This window comes from Pan troglodytes, chromosome 2, assembly GCF_028858775.2.
Source record: "Pan troglodytes isolate AG18354 chromosome 2, NHGRI_mPanTro3-v2.0_pri, whole genome shotgun sequence".
Classification (NCBI taxonomy): domain Eukaryota; kingdom Metazoa; phylum Chordata; class Mammalia; order Primates; family Hominidae; genus Pan; species Pan troglodytes.
The window spans coordinates 193,473,088-193,492,641 of NC_086015.1; the positions used below are offsets into that span (position 1 = coordinate 193,473,088).

The 19,554-nt window shown below is 38.7% G+C and overlaps 1 protein-coding gene across 1 annotated transcript; it reads right to left on the bottom strand.

Annotated features, from left to right (window-relative positions):
- Nucleotides 1-510: 510 nt before the first annotated feature.
- CLDN1 (claudin 1) lies at nt 511-17,245 on the bottom strand. Its single transcript, XM_516949.8, has 4 exons — nt 16,785-17,245; nt 7,673-7,837; nt 4,972-5,056; nt 511-3,243 (listed from the first exon to the last, which is right to left on the bottom strand). The coding sequence occupies exons 1-4, from the start codon at nt 17,005-17,007 to the stop codon at nt 3,081-3,083; spliced, it is 636 nt and encodes a 211-aa protein (XP_516949.2). The 5' UTR covers nt 17,008-17,245; the 3' UTR covers nt 511-3,080.
- Nucleotides 17,246-19,554: the final 2,309 nt, after the last annotated feature.

Consider the following 19,554-nt stretch of genomic DNA (forward strand, 5'->3'; position numbering starts at 1 on the left):
CTGGTCTCAATATGAACATTGTCCAGGAACAGGCCACACTTAAGGTTGTGTCAGTTATTGATACTTTAAGATAATGAGTGAATGAGTTCCGTCACATCCTTATGGGGTAGTTTTGATCATCATCATTACAGAAACAATAATGGGTTTCCAGCAGCTGTCTTTCACTCTTCCACCTTTGTGAGGAACAAAGCCACTTAAGTTTGCACAGTGCTTTACAGTTCACAAAATATCTTCATATCTTATCATTTATTATTGTATGTCCCCTTTTTATAGATGAGAAAAAGTATTAAGTAACATCTCCTGGCATCCTCTTCTATTACCACCCTTGATGAGGAACTCAATTTGAGAGAAATAGGGCATTCTAGTGGGTGGAGCCACTCAAATTTGATAGATGGGCCAGAGGCATCATAGTTCTTTCCCAGGATCATGGTGAGTCAGATCCTGTCCCAAGCCACCTCCTCTACCAAGAATGGCAATCTTGCAATAAATGATTAGAAAACAAGCCAATAATCCTTTTTTTAAATTAAAAAACAATTTATTGAAAAAGAGTAATGCTTTATACAAATTCCCATTATAAAACCCCAAAATGTCTATTGGTCTGTTTCCAGGTGTGGTAGAAGAATATAAAAAGATCGAAATTGGATAAATTCTATTGTAACAATTTCGTTGGTCATTTTGGGCCATAAAATTTTTTTGTAATGTTTGGTAACTGATATCCACATGGAATTACACTCACACATCATGAAGATCTATGTATGTGGCAAAAGCCATTTAAATTTTAACTTCCAAAAGCATATATTCTCAGGTTTGGAAGGCACACTAAAATTTATTAGGTCCAATTCCTCATAAGACACGGTGGCTGACTTTCCTTGTGTAGTTTATTATGAAGTACCATTTCCAAACTAACTATCCTAGCAGCGTCAGCTGCCAGCTAACAGCAAGAGCTCTGAGGGCATCACTGAACAGATAGCACCTTACGAGTTATTATGATTCAAAAATCTCCCTTGCTGTTGGATTTACCAACACGTAGGCTTTTATTTCTTCCCATTACATCTGTTTAGCCACAGAAAGCATTGGGCCATACTCACTGCAGAAGATAAGACTTCCTCAGAATCTTATTCGTTTAGTGCACTCAATTTTACTTCACTGTCTCATCACTTGAGAGACTGGTTAAGGCAAGAAACCCATTTCTTAACATTTTTTTTATTTTCAAACATTTGAAAAGCAACACCAAAACGTATGCAGTTAATTCCTCAATTCTTTCCCTTAGTATAGCACTTTTTAAATTACAAAACCACACTTACATGTATTCTATCTCACTGGATCCCCACAACATCACTGTGAGGTGGGCAGATCAGGAATTACAAACCACCTCTTACAGATGAAGCAATAAGCTTACAGCAGCCAAATGCCTTGCTCAAACACAGACGGTGATTGATAGCACCAAGACTCAAATCCAGGTCTCCAGACACCAGTGCCAACACCCTTTCCATTACATCATCTTGCTCAAGTGAAATAGCATTCTGTACAGACTGGAAAAGTAAGAGCAGTTGTTAAAATGGAACAGAGCACAAACATGTCAGACACAGCTGAAAGAATGGAAATAGACTGGTAGAGAGAGGAAGGCACTGAACCACATGAAGGTATGTGCGTAGGTTTTGTTCAGTGGAAATAGACTGGTAGAGAGAGGAAGGCACTGAACCACATGAAGGTATGTGTGTAGGTTTTGTTCAGTGGAAATAGACTGGTAGAGAGAGGAAGGCAGTGAATCACATGAAGGTACGTGTGTAGGTTTTGTTCAGTGACTTCTTCAGTGACTCAGCCAGCTGAGCAAATAAAGACACTACATAGGCATAGTTCATGTTCAAAGAATGAGAGTAATATAAACTAATTAATATTCACACTACCTCTTCTAACTGGTTAAGTATCATTATCTCAATTTGGCAGATAGAAAAAAGAGGTAGAAAGATTAAATGACTTGCTTACAGCTACAGAGAGAATATTTGTCACCAGATTATCACTCCAGAAAGTCTAGCACTTTGTTCAGACAAACAGACCACACCTTATTAGGAAGATATAAAATGCATGATAATTACACTTGGGAAAACAATACAATTAAGGAATGGGGAACAAAAAGGTAGTTTAGGGGGATATAAAACTATGAATAAGTAGCTTAAAAATTCAATCAATAAAGTTGTGTTACAACACCTGGGGGAACAGCATGCAGCTACTCAATTGGACAAATATTTTCAAAGCAAACAAGAGTGCTATGGGTCAGAGTACAGGGATTGTGTGGGAAGGTCAACAGGAATTTATCACTTTGGTCATGCAGAAAGATTTGCCTCCAAAGTTCTGATTTGTAATAAATTCTTCTTGGCTTTAGAAACTAAAATGTAGGCTATGAAATGTGTTAGATTCAGGAGATAGAGAACAATGAAACACAAAACAAATAAGGGCTTAATGATGCAAATGCTATACGATTATGGTAAAAAATAAAATAAGTATATGAAAAGGGCACGCATGAAGAATTGAAAGAATTCATTCTTGGTAAATTAGGCTAGGTCTTGTGGCAAAGGCACCAAAAGCTAATGAAGAAGAGTAAATGATATTTGACTGTTACATATGTATATATAGACAAAAAAGAAAATATACCAATAAACATCTTCATCAATATGGAATTAAATACATTTTCCTATTTTAGAGATATTTTAAGTATGATAGTATCAACATAATGAGAAGAGTATTTTACTGTCTATTTTTAATAGAAAAACATGTATATATACATATCTATATATATTTAAGGAGCACCCCTTCCCCCTTTTGAGTATGATTACTCAATGGGAAGCAGTAATACAAATGGAAAAATCTTCCCTCCTATATTGAGGAAAGAAGATAAAATAAGATTAAGCCATGTTTAGCACTGAGTATTTTAACACATGGGTTTTTTGTTTGTTTGTTTGTTTTGTAATACCATACTTCAGATTACAATACCCAAAATTCTAAGGTCCTAATGTTAATGATAGTATCTCAATGTCCATTTTCGGTTTGTTCCAACATGATTTTCTCCTTTTGCCTCTGTGTCACACGTAGTCTTTCCCACTGGAAGGTGCAGGTTTTGGATAGGGCCTTGGTGTTGGGTAAGAGGTTGTTTTTCGGGGACAGGAACAGCAAAGTAGGGCACCTCCCAGAAGGCAGAGAGAAGCAGCAGCCCAGCCAGTGAAGAGAGCCTGACCAAATTCGTACCTAAAAGGAAAAACCCACGTGCTTGTTAATCAGTGAATTATTGGCAACTTTTCTAATAAAATAAAAGGAAAAAAAATCAATACTCATTGTATTTTTTTCATTGAAAATAACCCCTGAATATCCCTTGGGAAGTACTTTAAGATTTCTGAACATATACACCAAAGAATGTTTATATTGCAATTGGTGACAATTTGTAATAGTAGATCAGGAAATAACACATGTAATACCAGGTTAATTACACAAATAATTCCAAGGACTTTTCCATATATAGGATACTTGTAAAGCATGTTGATATGTTTTAGAAGTAGGGTTTGGATCATGGTTCCTAGGCTGAAACTTAGCAAAGGAAGCTTTATCACTAAGTAGTAATCATATTCTATAAAGAAACTGATAGAGCATAATGGAGATAATCAGAGCTTTGAACAGATGATCCATTGGTCCCAGGCACCTATACAATCTGAAATCCAAATCTTATGGTTTTGTAAAGAAAAGTTCTAAGCAGCCCATGAACCATTCTGGATTAAGCTGATCCAGGCAGATGTATTAAAGCAGACACTTAGGGTGGGGTATCTGTGAGTGATTATGGACAATACGGAAGAGTAGAGAAGGGTTGGTTCTATAAGTTATAAGGCCAAGTCTAAATCCTGATGCAGACTCTCAACTGCTGCAATTCTGGGATAGCAACTTCACCTCTCAGCCTCAGTTTCTCCTACTCTCAAAGCAGGATAATCCCACCTGCCTCAATAGACTGCTTTTAGGATCACATGCAATAATGTAAATAACAATTGCAAAATGGCTGGCAATTTATAAAGTGCTTTCCTGTGCATTACTGGTGTTATTACCTTGGCGAAATTTTAGCCTACTGACCTCTAGCAGTTTCTGTTCTTACACTGTAAATCTTATGGGATGGGCTCCAACACAACCATTGCAGTATGTGTTCTCCCATATGTGGGTGATTATATAAAAAGAAACACATCTTATCTCTCCAAACACTGAGGTTTTTCATCCATTCATCTAAGCACTCAACAAACAATAATTATATTTTAACATCCTGACTGAATGTAGTTATTAGGCGTTAAAGATGTGAAGACAGTGAGATGAAGAGCCTCGTCTCTGATTAAAGAATGTTTTTACATGAGAGCTAAGAATCAGCTCAACTTGCACAACCTGCAGTATTAAGAAAGATGATCTTTGTAAAGCCAATTTTACAGTTGTGAAAGAACAAAAAATTTCAAGGTGGTATCTGAACATACTGAAAACATACATCATAGCTTTACGTGTAAAAATGAACTGTTGGGAATGAAGTATTATTCATTAACCCCCATGGTAGTACAATTTTTCTCAATCAATCATAAACTGTGCATTAGTTACAAATAATCATAGGTAGGTGTTGTAAACATCAGAATACACTTCAAAAAGGAAATTTCAACTATATTAACATCTTTATTAATATTTGAAAAAACAAACAAAAGAAAGCCCAGTATACAGTTGAAAAGCACAGAGCTTGAAACTTTTCTACTTTGGAAGGTATTTTGTCATCAATACAGGGTGTTAAAGCAATTATCAAACTCATTTTGACATAAGTCAGAGATCATTTAAATTGTTTGTAGGTTTGACATAGAATTCTTGAAAGCAAATCTGGGAAATGACGGCACTAGCAGGACTTTGTAGAATATAAAAAGGGCATTTTCTCAGAAAACAAACTATTTTACGCCTGAATAGCGTTACCTGGCATTGACTGGGGTCATAGGGTCGTAGAATTCTTGAACGATTCTATTGCCATACCATGCTGTGGCAACTAAAATAGCCAGACCTATAGAAATTCAGAACAAAAGACTGTTAATCACCATGGAACACTAAGCCTAAATACACAACCTGTTAAACCAAAACATATTTTGCAAGAATTAAATCTCATCAATAGTGTTGACATTTTTATTTTGGTATTAGGGAGATTAGAAGTCCAGATATGATTTATTCCAAGTATCTATTAAAATATAAAAAAATACTAGGTTGGCATTATACAAAATTTATACTTTTTTATGATATCTTGACACAAATAATTCTTTTTTGGAAACAATTAGGCAGGTGTATGTTGTACAAAATCTCTTTTAAATATGCTGTTATACATTAGGATACTAAACTACATTTGATAAAGTTATTGTCATTATTAGTACACATAGAATTACTTGCAAAAGGGGAAGACGAAAACTCTTCTATGTTCTTGATCAAACTCAAAATTTACATTTCTGCAGAGTCAAAAGGAATGCAAGCAGCTAGATAGAGTGAGATCAGGACATGTCTCAGAATGGACCAGAATACCTGCATTACTACTGCCCCGTTGGCCAAGGGAATACCTGACATAGGTATAGGTTGGCCTGAGATTTGTTGAGGGTGCCACATCAGATCAATTTATGCAACCCAATCTCAATTTCCCATGGCATTTTATATTCAATGATAGCAGAGAAATCATTTAGTCAAAATCATTCACTTAATCATTTATAAGATGTATAAAATACTTCATTTTTTATCAAAAAAGTTACATAACTTTTTTGTAGTAATTCTAAGCATTCATCAATATAGACAGATTAGATGTTTCTATGCCACTGTCTCTCCCCAACCAAAAACATGGTCCAATGTAATTGCCTCTAGACATGACAGAAAACACTATTGCTTTTGGCTTCTCAAATAGACCATGCGAATGGTCTTGAACTTGTGATGCTTACTCCTAAGAGAAGTCCCTGAAACTGGAATAGGAGTGATGCAGTCACATGTGGGAGTTACAAGAAGGCAAGCGAAGGAAGAATGCAATGCATTTCATCCTCATCGTCTTCCAAGCACTTCATACACTTCATGCCACGATGGCCACAAAGATTACTATTCGCAGCCTTTGATATAAGAGTAAATTATTGGGAATAAGACACTATCCATGCCTTTTCAGAGAGGAGTCAATTTGTATTTGGGTAAACTGAGAGACTGGTCATTTTAAACTAACCACATCTTTAGCAAAGCCACAGATACTCTTCCTCAATTACTGGTTAAACTGACATATTATACTGAAGCAAAAGCCCCTACAAGTCTTCTGTCAAAAAGAAAATAAGAAAATAAAGTCTATTCTAGTTTTTTTCTATTAGTAGATTTGTATCATTAATTATATCTGTTATTTTTTTTAAATAATATACTATAATATACTACATATATAATATATGCATCTAATACCTAATATAGAGAACATATAGTAGTCTATTATTATAGCTGTATAATTTATATGGAGATTATCAACATATATAACACAGTGTGTAGATATAAAGATATATATATACACACAGACAGATTGCATATGTATGTACATATACACACGTAAATATACATACACTATAATTTTTTAAATAAGCATTATTATAAAGCTTTGAAATAATGCTGTCCATGTTTTCTGACTTTGATTTTCTCAAATGACACATAATGTAACTTATCAATCAACACTTGAATTAAAAAACAGATATTTCTTTTCTTTTCTTTTTTCTTTTTTTTTTTAGACAGTCTTCTGTTGCTTAGGCTGGAGTGCAGTGGTGCGATCTTGGCTCCTGAGTTGAGGTGATTCTCATGCCTCAGCCTCTGGAGTATATGGGATTACAGGCGTGCACCACCACACCCAGCTAATTTTTGTGTTTTTAGTAGAGATGGGGTTTCACCATGTTGGCCAGGCTGGTCTTGAACTCACGACCTCAGGTGATCCGCCCTCCTCAGCCTCCAAAAGTGCTGGGATTACAGGTGTGAACCACCACACCTGGCCTAAAAAACACATATTTATTTTCAATGGAAAATATAATATTATTTTATCAAAAAAATTTAAAGGTATTTCTGTATTTTTTTTCCTAACTGCTTTAAACTGACCATTCCAACAGGCCACCTCTACTCCAGTTGGCCTTTCTTTTCATTGATCTACAGGCACATCCTGTTTATTCTCGAATTAGATCTGCCCAGCTGGAATGCTATCCTTATTTTTCTCCAATAATCCCAATCCTTCCATCCCTCACAGACCTGAAGGGTTCACATATTCTTGAGTTTTCTCTCACTACTCCCCATCTTTTCCACATAGTATCTGTGGAGACACCATAGGAATTATCTGAATTACATGAACTTCCTCCTTAGCGTTTGCTAAATAGTGAACAACTTTCTTCACTGGAAGAGACTGGTTCTAACAAACCAGTTGCCACTTGAAACTTCAACCAATAGACCTGTCAGATGTGAGCAGAGCTCTCACATTTTCATTTAGTTTGTGTTTGAGAACATGAAAGTCAACTGGACTTCAGGTCTATGTTTGCAGTTTGCCTTAGAGACTGAAATCAAGTATAATGAATCCAACGTAATAGATTTCAAATCATACCAGGAACAGGTTAGTAAGGTGAAAGGGGGGCACAGCCTCTATTACCTGCAAGAAGAAATATCGCGCCCCCAATGACAGCCATCCTCATCTTCTGCACCTCATCGTCTTCCAAGCACTTCATACACTTCATGCCAACGGTGGCCACAAAGATTGCTATCACTCCCAGGAGGATGCCAACCACCATCAAGGCACGGGTTGCTTGCAATGTGCCTGGCAGAAAACATTTTAAAACATGTAAAAATATGCTTGGACCAACAAGAGAAAAATGGAAGAAGACCAAGTATGTGTCACTGTTGTATGGAATAGAGAAAACTGGACTAGGAATCTAGAGACCCCAGTCATACTGATGTTTCCACTGGTAACCCAACATACAGTATCTTCTCCAGAAAAACAAATGCCAGGCTGGATGATGAAAAAGAGATCCCTCCGCTCCAACATTTTATGTTTCCAACATTAAATTCAAAATCAACTGGAAAATTAATTAATGATCTAATTGAATAGGGTTAGCTGAACTAATACATACTTATTTTTTACTGAGGGATTTTCATGCTTGCTAAGATAATTTTAATTTCAAGTAACAATCATATATACTATCCTGGATGTTAACTATTTGTAATCAAAATGGTTTACAGTATATCTTTGATATTAGTCACCAGCTATACACCCCAATCAGTAAGCTTCAGAAAAACTGGATGAATTGGAAGATAAAAAATAAATGTTTTATAGATTATCATGGCTGGATAAGCGTATTTGTATCTCCAGTGATGTGAATAGGAGGAGTGGGGAAGAATATAGAAGTCATTTTCTTAAAACTAAACAAAATAACCTTTGAGATGTTACCTTGGGACATAGTAGTAGATTCATATTCAAAGACATCACTAGTTTTTAAAACTATTTAAGCTGCCATGTTGTAAAATAGCACACACAATAATTCAATGTAGTGTTTCTCAGGATTCCATTTTTTCTAATTTCCCATCATTATTTTTGGTGTACTTACTCATGATCAAATAAACAGGGTCAAGTTTGAGACATTATCACTATGTTTCTTAAAGAGTAAAAGCTTGATGCCATCATTGTGGCATAAAGGCACAGACTTTTAAATATGAACTGAAACTATGCTGGTTAGAAGATTTTGTTTAAATTCTAGATTTATGTCCTGCTTTAATTAAAGATCACTATATCATTGACAGTGATAATATGTGACAATTATTTTTTGCATATATAAGTATTTTTTAGCTTTAACAAACTATGCTATCTTGAGCAAGAAACTTAGTATTGTTTGGAATAATATTTCAATTATATAAGTAAAATGTAAATTATATCTTTATCCAGTGGACTGGAACAATTGACTCCTTGATGGTCTTTAAAAGTGGCTGAGATGTTGGAAAGGTTTTGTATCTCAATATCTAATCAGGCCTAGGCTTAGTGTTAATATTGTCAAGATTGAGAACTTAGGTCACCAATCATAATTGAAGCTAAATATTTCTAAAACTTCATTAAATCTTGATTTACTGATTTTCTGTCTTTGCTATAACCAGGCAATCTATGATAAAATTATAGTAATCTCTTTATTTTTCTTTTTTTGAGATAGAGTCTCGCTCTGTTGCCCAGGCTGGAGTGCAGTGGTGCGATCTGGGCTCACTGCAACCTCTGCCTCTGGGGCTCAAGCGATTCTCATCCCACAGCCTCCTGAGTAGCTGGGACTACAGGCACAAACCACCATGCCTGGCTGAATTTTTTTTTTTTTTTTTTTTGGTATTTAGTAGAGATGGGTTTCACCATGTTGCCCAGGATGGTCTCAAATTCCTGAGTTCAGGTGGTCTGCCCAACTCGGCCTCCCAAAGTTCTGGGATTACAGACATGAGCCACTATGCCTGGCCATAATCTCTTTCTAAAAAGTATCAAAGGTATTGTTTACAGTATTTGACAGATATTTTTGAAGCCAAGGTTAAGTTTTACTTGATTTCATTTAAAAATAAAAAAGAGACTTCCTGATTCCCCTCACACACTGACCTCCTCATAAGCATGTATGGGCACACATGCACACTGACCCACACACTTATCTCAAGATTCCAGGTGGCAGAGGAACTGCTGGATCAAAACACATGTTCCACAGACCACAGGTTTACCAGGAAGGAACTGAAGCTGCTTGTAAGGTTATTACACAACTTTCTCCTTGGAATCACAAGCCATACTGTGGTATGAAGAGGAAAGTACCAAGGGCTCCATGGTTAAGGTATGTCCTCTTTCTGATGGATGGTTTTTGCAAAGGCTATCATTATTGGAAAATAACGAATAAAATAACTAAACCCATACATAACACAGATTTCAGATGTGGTCCTAAGATTACACTTCGCAGGAAAATATTTCAGGCAGAGATATGCCTGAAGAGGAGATGCTGAAAGTAACAAAGATGATCCATGTCTGGAGGATAGGGAAACCACATATCTCAGTTTGCCTGGAACAGTCCTAGCTTTAAAGTTTAAAGTCCTACATCCTTAGAAGGCCCTCAATCCTGAACCAATTGGGAGAGCTGGTCATCCTAATGCAGGATGATAGGATGTGCAAAGTAAAACGAAGTTTAGCAAGGTGGGCAGAAGGCATATGTCATGCAGAACTTCGCAAATTAGGGTAAGAAGATGGATTCTATTCTAAGTATAATCAGAAGTCATATGATTATCTTGAGAAAGGGGCGACATGATTTTTACTGTCAGCATAGAGATCACACAATCAATAAATATTTCTATGACAGCACTTCAAGCATCTATAGCATCTTACATTTCACAGCCTCCTCCATTTTATTTTTTCATAAATACTCTTTTTCAACCTTTTATTAATCATTTTAGATGTTTTCTCTGATCTTGCTCCAAGTTTTTCTCTTTGTTCAAGTTGTGGGGCCCCAAACTGGACCAGTTTATAGAATAATCACACTGATCTTTTCTTCAAGTAAAAACAGAAGGTCACTTGCCCAGCAGGTCTGAGCACTTAGATCGCAGGGTAGTCTTCAAGAGAAGTCTAACCGGGCATCAATCTCATGAGTCAGACTGTGTAAAACCCCTGATCTCCCAGGCAAGGAACACACGTGCATAAACTACTCCAGGGCCCTTACTGCACCCACCTGGAATGATCTAATATTCACACTTTTAATCTCTAAGTTTTTGCCCATTAAGTTCTCAAAGAAAACACATTTGATTCATGTCAAATCTATCTTGCCACTTCATCTACAAAGTGTTCTTTCCAAGGGGCTGGGGACTGATATTCTGTTCTATGATTGCTAAGAAACCTATCAGGTTTCCTTTCTCTATAGAATAATATATTATTTGCATAATACACAAAAAGTAATGGAGAAAATGGAAAACACAATATTTAAGAATTGCATAAACCATAGAAATGAGATCCTGCTTTGTTTTTTAAAATGTCGTTTTGCAAAGTAATATTTTCACTTACATCCTGGCAACTATTGACTTAGACAATTTATTTGTATGTTCCAATATTAGATTTGCATCAAACCCAAAATCTTGCTTTGCTTCATTGGAGATATTTGGATAAATTCTTAAGTTTAGTTATATGTGAGGAAAATGCAAAAATAATATACACATGTAGTCACGCACAAAAAGCTGAGAATTAAAACAGCACGAAAACTCACAAGCAAGGCGTAGGTAATGATAGGTTACAAGTCAAAGTAAGCAACTATTGTGTTACAAGTTACAAGTGTTTTATGTGCAGATCAAATCTAAATTGCACAGTTTTAAGCTGGAAACAGATGAATACCTTCACATCATAGAAGTGTTTTAAATCAGAGTTGTAAAGTATGTAATCATGAACTCCTGGATGGTTTGAGTCAGATATTTATTCCTATTTCCATCTAAAGCACCAAGCACAGTACTTGAAAAGTCACATGGATTTATCAAATTTCAATAAATTTAAATTAGAACATGTCTTTATCCTTTAAAAATCTGTACCAATATGATAGGTAAAAATACTTATTCTCTTGTGTTTAGCTTAATTTTTGAAATAATACTGAGAAATACCTCCCTTGAGAGCCTGGTATGCTAAAATCTTGCTACTAAAAGCCAGACTTAGCTTAGGTCACTGAAAACTAGAAACTCATGCAGATAATACAAATTGTACTTTTTGCTTATTTTGATCTATTTTTTAAAGTATGTATCTAATGAGCTTCAAAGCTGAAGTTTTGTTTCTTTTTTCCCTAATGGAATGATGAATGGCAGAGCAGAGAAGTTAAAAAGGATGTTTGAAAGCTATAAAACAACAATTTGGATGAGATAGATGTTGTATAGCCTTGCAATATTAACTTTGAATTGGTCTGATTAGAACAAACCTAGGAACAAACATATTCCTTTTCTCACCTCTTAAATTTGCAGCTAAATCTACAATATTATGACCACTGACTAAAGTTGTCTATGGAGAACCTGGTTAGCAAACATTAAAAAAATTACACTATTTTTTCTCATCATTATTCAGCAGTAAACACAGAAGGCAGTCTTTTAATTATATTTAGCTAGACTGACAATCTTGAGATTAAAGACCCCCTAAGGAGTTCTCATCATTTTCCACCTGAAAGTAGAATTAAAAGTAAATACTTACAAAGATCTCTACTTATAAGACAAGAAGTGAGTTGGAAGTTACTGATCTACTACAGTTAGGTTAATCAACAAATGTGTAGAAAGACAGACATATATGTAATTTTTCTAAAGCTTGAAAGTCTTGCTACACAAGTAGCAGAATCTACTATCAATACCAGACATTGTTTATGCTATTTTCTAGCCATATTACCTTAGGTTCTATATATCATAAACAAAATATAGTCATCTCTTGGTATATAAGGGTGATTGGTTCCAGGACCACCCACAGGTATCTAAATCTGCACAGGCTCAATTCCTACAGTTGATCCTGTGGAAACCTTGTATACAGAAAGTCAACCCTCCCTACATGCAGGCTTTGGACTCTCAGATACTGTATTCTTGATCGGTATTGGTTGAAAGAAATCCACCTATAAGTGGACCCTTGCTGTTCAAACCTGTGTTGTTCAAATGTTGACTGCAGATTCCAATTCTCCCTTTGCATCTGTAGTTGCTTAATAAGTATTAAGTGAATAAATGAACTGATGATTGAGTGACTAGAACAAAAATATTGTACTTTCTTCTCCCCTGCAATTAAATGAGCTCAACATAGACAGTCACAGAAGTGTACTTCCCTGGCTTTTCTCCATATTAAATCTTTTACTTTTACTGAAGTTCAAAGTTTCGTAAAAGTCCTAATCATTAGCATTTCCCTCTTATTGGTGCATGAGGTGATGGTCACCAGATGTGAACTCAGAACATAAGCAAAATCAGGAGTGAAAATGATCCTGGATGAGGCAGGATGTACCACTTTTCAGGATGTCCTCAGAAGTTTTGCTACCTTTCTTGTTTGTGCGTTTCTTCAAGAAATTTTCTCAGAATTAAGTTGATGCTTCTATATTACCTCCACTATATTTCCTTAATCACTCCAATTAAGGAAACCTAAGCTATGTGACTTGCCTCTTCCCCTTCAATCACTGAAGTAATAACAAAGAATGCTGGCACTGGAAGGAATCTTAGAACTCATCTTAGCTGCACCATCCTTAGCAGCAAGAATAGGGCCTAGCTTGCATCTGTTGAATGGATAAACGAATCATAGATTCATCTCCCCATTCCTCCCACTCTGCCCTATTTTATAAGTGGGGTAACTACTTGAAACCAGGGAGATCAAGTGGCTCACCATTATACACTTGGCTACTTAGTGCCAAACCACAGTAAGAATAGAGAATTTCTGATCTCAAGCCTGGATTTTTGCTTCAACTTCCATTATTCTAAGAGTCAGAACTAATTTATGAAGTATATCTGAACACCAATGGCCCTTCGAGTACCCTCGGTTCAGCAGGCATAACGCATCTGGAGAAGCATAAATAGGTGCCCTCCTCTCCACTTAGGCTTCAAAGACTGTCCACGTCAGTGATTTTGTCTCTCTGATTGAGCCTGACATCATGGTGAGAGTGCTGGGAAAGCTCACAGCCACCAATACTCATTAAGCACACCTACACACATGTGGATTCATGCAAAGCAAGTTAAACAGGCTAGAGGAGCTTATAAACAAATTACAGAATCTCAGGGTTCGGTGAGATTGAGAGAGAGTCTAGCCTAACCTCCCATTTGTCTGGTGCTTGGATCTTCCCTACAACATTCCTTCAAAATGCTTATTTATTCTCTGCTTGCACACCTCCCACCCTGCAGCCTCCTACAGCAGCTCAATCTTTGGACAGCTCTAGCTATTAAAGTCAAGTAAGAAGAAGCATTTAAGCAAGCACATAAAATTGGCGCTAGCTTCCTAAAAGTTTGAGAATTAGACGAAAACAAGGCGAGAGGTACAGGTGAATCAAGAAAAGTCTACTACAACTGTATCTGGCACTTTTTGTATATTCCAACTTTCAGCTACAAGAATCCCCAGGGTCAATAAAATCACATACTTTGGATGAAATGGAAATTGTATCAGCCATTGTAAAACTACAATACACAATGTGACATTTGTTTCCCCAGGAAGTTCCTCAGTTACATTTTCATAAACTGCTTGGCAAGAACTACCTAAAAGAAGAAGCCTTGCTCTATCTCATTTTGTATTTACTGTATACACTATTAGCACACTGTATTCCTTCAGATACTTTATGAAGGTCATATGCTTTTTATGATCTACCCTACATAAAGCAGGGAAACAGATTTTAATACTTCCCGTGCTAAAGCCCTGCATCTGGACTGGAAGACAAGTGTGCTCTACTGGGAAAGACAGCAAGGTACAATTTCGGGAAACCCACAGCTAAGCTTTTCACCTAAACACACTTAATGAAATGCAGCTTTTTTCTGAGGGATACTGCTTAAATATACACACATAACCCTTTTCATCTCTACATGTAACAAAACTGTACCAAAACCAGCCAATGAATCACCATCCCAGATCTCTACAGCTGGTGGGCGTAAACACCACTGCTCAGGCAGAGAAATGAAGTAAGGTTTCCTGGGTTCTATCCAAAAGTATCCCGTGAGTCACGGCAGGTGAGAGGAGAACACCTGTGAGTCAAGGGTCCCTCTTCTGAGAATGGGTTTTGAGAGAAAGGCCTAAGCCACACCTTGGATAAACTATGGCTTTAAGTAAAATAAAAGTGGATTCTGATCTGGAGTTTTAAAAAAATAGGAAGACATCTCTAAAGTGTGTGGGGGGGGGGGTAGGTATTTAGTCCTTTCACCCTAGTTTTAAAAACTGTAATAACTACATTAACCAAAAAATGAAAGTAAAACATTTTAACACATTATCATGTGTAAGGATGATCCATTTGAGTATTTACAACATAGATCAATCTGATTTCATTTGGTCATTTCAGGAAGTTAAAAGAAAACCTATTTAAAGATGTTGAAAAGGAACTATTTTGATCAGAGGAATAAAACTGACAGTGAGACCTCTCTGGAATTGTCCTTAGAAACCTCCACCTGCCAATTCCTTAACGTGGTACCTAAAATGCCTGACACCGTTTCCTTAAATATATTTATCTTTCCATGGAGAAATTCAATAATTATTACCAAATTTTTCATTTTATAAGTACAAATATAACCCCTGAGGGCAATGAGCAACACATAATTACTAAACTTATGGATTGGTTTTGGTGTAAAGAAGTCCTAATATGAGAACCTTCAAAAGCTGAAATAATAACACTCAAAACAACCATGCACATTGACTGAGCAAATGCCACAGGTATTCAAGGTGTTCAAACAGATTTGGAACAGGTTTAATAACTCTAAACTATATGGCTTTTCATATACCCTATTAAAAGTTGTCCCTTGATAGGAGGTAGACAAAACAAATTAAGTAAACTTGAACAATGCCAACACTTTTCACCCTTAGCACGCAATGGGGGCCAGTGGGCAGTCACGTTCATCTAGGCAAAGACTAAGGGATCTTTTCTTCAAGTGAGTTAAAGGGCATAACAGACACATGATATAAGACAATTAATGTGATTTCTGAAGGAAGATACTCCAGCCGTGAATCATTATTATCTAAGTAAATGGGAAGTTAATGACTTTTCTGACAAGGAACTCGAAACCTTTAATTTAAAAAAAAAAAGTAAAAAAATTATCCTATTATCCTTCTTCCCACCATCCTTAGAAATATGTCTCTCTATACAATCCTTTCCAGTTTTACAAGGGGTCACTGAACATCCATTACACAGAAATTTCTTTGTGGAAGATGGAAACCTAAGGAAGACCCACCTCTTCTTTCTCTCTCACTGCCTTCCACTCCCAGCTGACCTCTGATTTCATCAGCTATGACTATTTTGCTGCATTTCCCTTCAGTGCCTTTACTTTTTTCTTTGTATTATGTTGCGCAGGTTATTTAGAACCTTTCTTGTCAGCCTTTCCCCACCTGCCACCAACCTTCTCTTTCCAAGACAGCACTACACCATCAGCCTCTACAGAAGACCTTGGGTCTGAAAATTAAAACTTCGGGGGAATCTCAAGCAGCTTCTCCAAAGAGTCTTGCAAGGGGCCTCCCTGCATTAACTGGATCTTATAAATTAAAAGAATCAACCTCAAGCATAAGCAGAAGACACTTAGGACATTTCCAGTAGGAATGTAACTTTTACTATGAAAAAAATCATATTAAAGGTTAAAAAATTATATCTAATACTTGAGGATTATTTATTTAAGCATGCACACTTGAGAAGTTACCAGGCTTCAAACTTTTTAAGTCATCCCATTTTCTTGTCTGAACTCTACCAATCCTCAATTTACCCCAAATCTCAGAATGCCTAGGAGAGGTCTAAGAGCTCAAGTTCAAGTTTGGCCTTCACTCCCTCAACTCGAACCACCAGCATAGGAATTTAGGATGAAGCCACACCTAGAGTGGCAGAAGTGTCACCCAGGGAGTTAGAGGCAAAACTAGAGCTTATGCCTGGGCGTCCCTTTCCTCAAACCAGGATTCTCTTCATTTCCTTATGACAGAGCACATGATCAGAAGACTTGATCAACTGAAGACTGATAACCATGGAATCACACAACAGAATGAGCCCATAAGGGAGCTGCAGGGGGACTGGGGCCTCTGGACGGCCGCTGTGAGGTGGGGGTGCACTCACTGCTCAGATTCAGCAAGGAGTCAAAGACTTTGCACTGGATCTGCCCGGTGCTCTGCGACACGCAGGACATCCACAGCCCCTCGTACATGGCCTGGGCGGTCACGATGTTGTCGCCGGCATAGGAGTAAATCCTCCACTGGGGCAGGGCAGTGCTGACGATGGCGCCGATCCATCCCAGGAAGGCGAGAATGAAGCCCAACAGCTGCAGCCCCGCGTTGGCCATGACTCGCTCGGGCGCCCGCGCTGGCTCAGGGGTGGCAGGTGCAGAAGGCGGAGAGTTTGCAGGTGCGCAACCCGGACTCCCGAAGGTGGCTGGGCCCCGCGGAGGAAGTTAAGGCGGGGAGCCCTGCTCGCTGCGCCGCCGCTGGAGAAGCTCTGGGTCGGGGTTGGGGTCCGCGCCCGGGGCGGCGCTGGAGTCTGAATACTAGAAGCTGCGGTTGCTCCCAGGCTCAGGAACTGAGGCGCAGAACCGCTGGGCGCCGCGATTTAAAGCAGCTCCGCCCGCCTCAGCCCCAGCAGCCGGGGAGCGCCCCCTGGCGGTTTCAGGGCGGCTCACCGAGAGGGCGCCGGGAGCGCCCGGTTGGGGAACGCGCGGCTGGCGGCGTGGGGACCACCCGGCAGGACCAGGCACCAGAGCTGCGTCCCTGCTCGTTTTCTCTCGTGGATCTTCTCGCTCCTGTGAGACGTTTCACGCTTTTCATTCATTCACTCCAATTATCCAAAAATTACTATGCACTGTACCTGTAAATCCTAAAAACAAAGGTGAAAAAATGATCCTTCAAGAGCTGCAGTTTTAGGTTTAATACTTTTTTCCCAATATCTTATTAAAAGGCATTTCTACCCAGCTCCGCGTCTCCTCCCTCATCACACCATTTCTCTCTCCTTTGCTTAGCTTCCTCCCCCTTCTTTCCTCTCTCTGCTCTCTTCTGTCAAGGTCGTTCCATCACTTGTCTCTGCAAGGAGCCTCAGAGACTTTTACACTCTACAGATTGGGAAACAGACCCAGAGAGCAACATGATTTACACACACACACACACACACACACACACAGACACACTCACGCACGGAGCATATCCAGTACTTGGCTCCCCTCCCAATCTGCTTTCCACTACATATCAAGTTGACCCAAAATATCCCCTTTGATCTATGATTGTCCTTTTTGATGTATTATTGTCCTTATGAAACCGCAGCCTAGCAGCCCTTCCCCGCCAAACACCAACCACCTCCCCACAGCAGTTATGTCTTAGAGCAGCAATTCATGATCAGAGGGACCTGGCCAGTGCCCCGCTCTCCCTGAAAGGTTAATTTTGTGAGTTATCAAATGTTGTTCGTCGCAGGTGAGGACATGTAAACAGCGTTTCCCCAGTGGAAAAAGGACTGGGCTGGAGTTGAGGAAGTCTGGGCTCTGGTTCCAGCTTTTACTGTGACTGGCTATGTCACCCCTCCGGTTTCGGTCTCGCTGGGACTGTAGTTTCCCTCTATGCTTCTCCAAAGCTTCCTTCTTTGTAGTTAGTCAGAAGTGCTGTTGTGGTTAGGAATCATTGAAATGTTTTTCCAACTGCTTTTTGTGTGTGGTGCGAGTGTGGTGGGAGGGGAAGCTTCTATGGTTTTAGTAAAAACAGAAGCACCTTGGAAGCAGAAATAAACATACTAAGGAGAAAACAAGATATACCCTTATATACCATGGCAACTGCTAGTTGGTGACAGAGAAGGAAAGGTGCAAATTCTCAAGGTGGGAATGGGAAGAAAGGCCAAGCCCCACCACCTTCATTTCCACCTGGCTCTCCCTGCATGCCTTTCATGTAGGCTTAAAACTAAAGGACTTGGCCGTGCTAGGATTTGGGGACAAGCAATGAAGAATGTAAGCGAGGAGCTAGATGAAGACAATTAATTTTGACTGAGATTAACATAGTGAATACTGTCTTTCTCCTATCAGCTGTTTAGGACAAGACCATGTTCGTGTTGTATCCCAGGGTTAGGGCCTGCAGTCAGTACTACTGTCTAGGTCTCGGTGGATGTTCTGTGGGTGCCTGTCAGTGTGGATGAAGACGTATCAATCACATTTGATTTTGTAAAAATTCCCTGATCAGAGAAGGCACTGGAATTTGCTGCAGGACTAGAGCAGTACCATGTGAATCATATAATCTCATTTTCTTCTTTTTTTTGTTTCAAACATTTAAGAATTAAAACTATTATTAAACACCCAGGCACGGTGGCTCAGGCCAGGCGCAGTGGCTCACGCCTGTAATCCCAACACTTTGGGAGGCTGAGGCAGGCGGATCACTTGAGATCAGGAGTTCGAGATCAGCCTGGCCAACATGGTGAAACCCCGTCTCTACTAACAATATGAAAATTAGCCGGGCATGGTGGTGGGTGCCTGTAATTCCAGCTACTTGGGAGGCTGAGGCAGGAGAATTGCTTGAACCCAGGAGGCGGAGGTGGCAGTGAGCCGAGATCGTGCCACTGCACTCCAGCCTCGGCCACAGACCAAGACCCCATCTCGACAAATAAACAAATAAACAAACAAATAAATGACATTTTCTGCGTTCAGTAAATATATTTGTGCACAGGCCCTTTTACTCTGCATTACGACTGGTTTCTATCAACCTACAATTAGCGGGGAATCGGAGGGATGAGTTCTGTGGTCAGCAGGGTCCCGTGTTTTTGTTTTGTATTTCAGGTCTGTGCGAGGCTGATTACTTCACTACCCACAACCATGTTTGTGAGGCTGAGGTGAATGCCGTTTGCTTCACTGTGATTCAGGCCCATC

What these genes read in the sequence shown, in the direction of transcription:
- CLDN1 (XM_516949.8), bottom strand. Translation starts at nt 17,007, where the DNA reads ATGGCCAACGCGGGGCTGCAGCTGTTGGGCTTCATTCTCGCCTTCCTG. An exon ending in CTCCTTGCTGAATCTGAGCA is followed by an intron (nt 7,838 to 16,784) that starts GTGAGTGCACCC and finishes GTTTTCTGCCAG; the next exon opens with GCACATTGCAAGCAACCCGT. An exon ending in ATGACCCCAGTCAATGCCAG is followed by an intron (nt 3,244 to 4,971) that starts GTAACGCTATTC and finishes TTTTCCTTTTAG; the next exon opens with GTACGAATTTGGTCAGGCTC.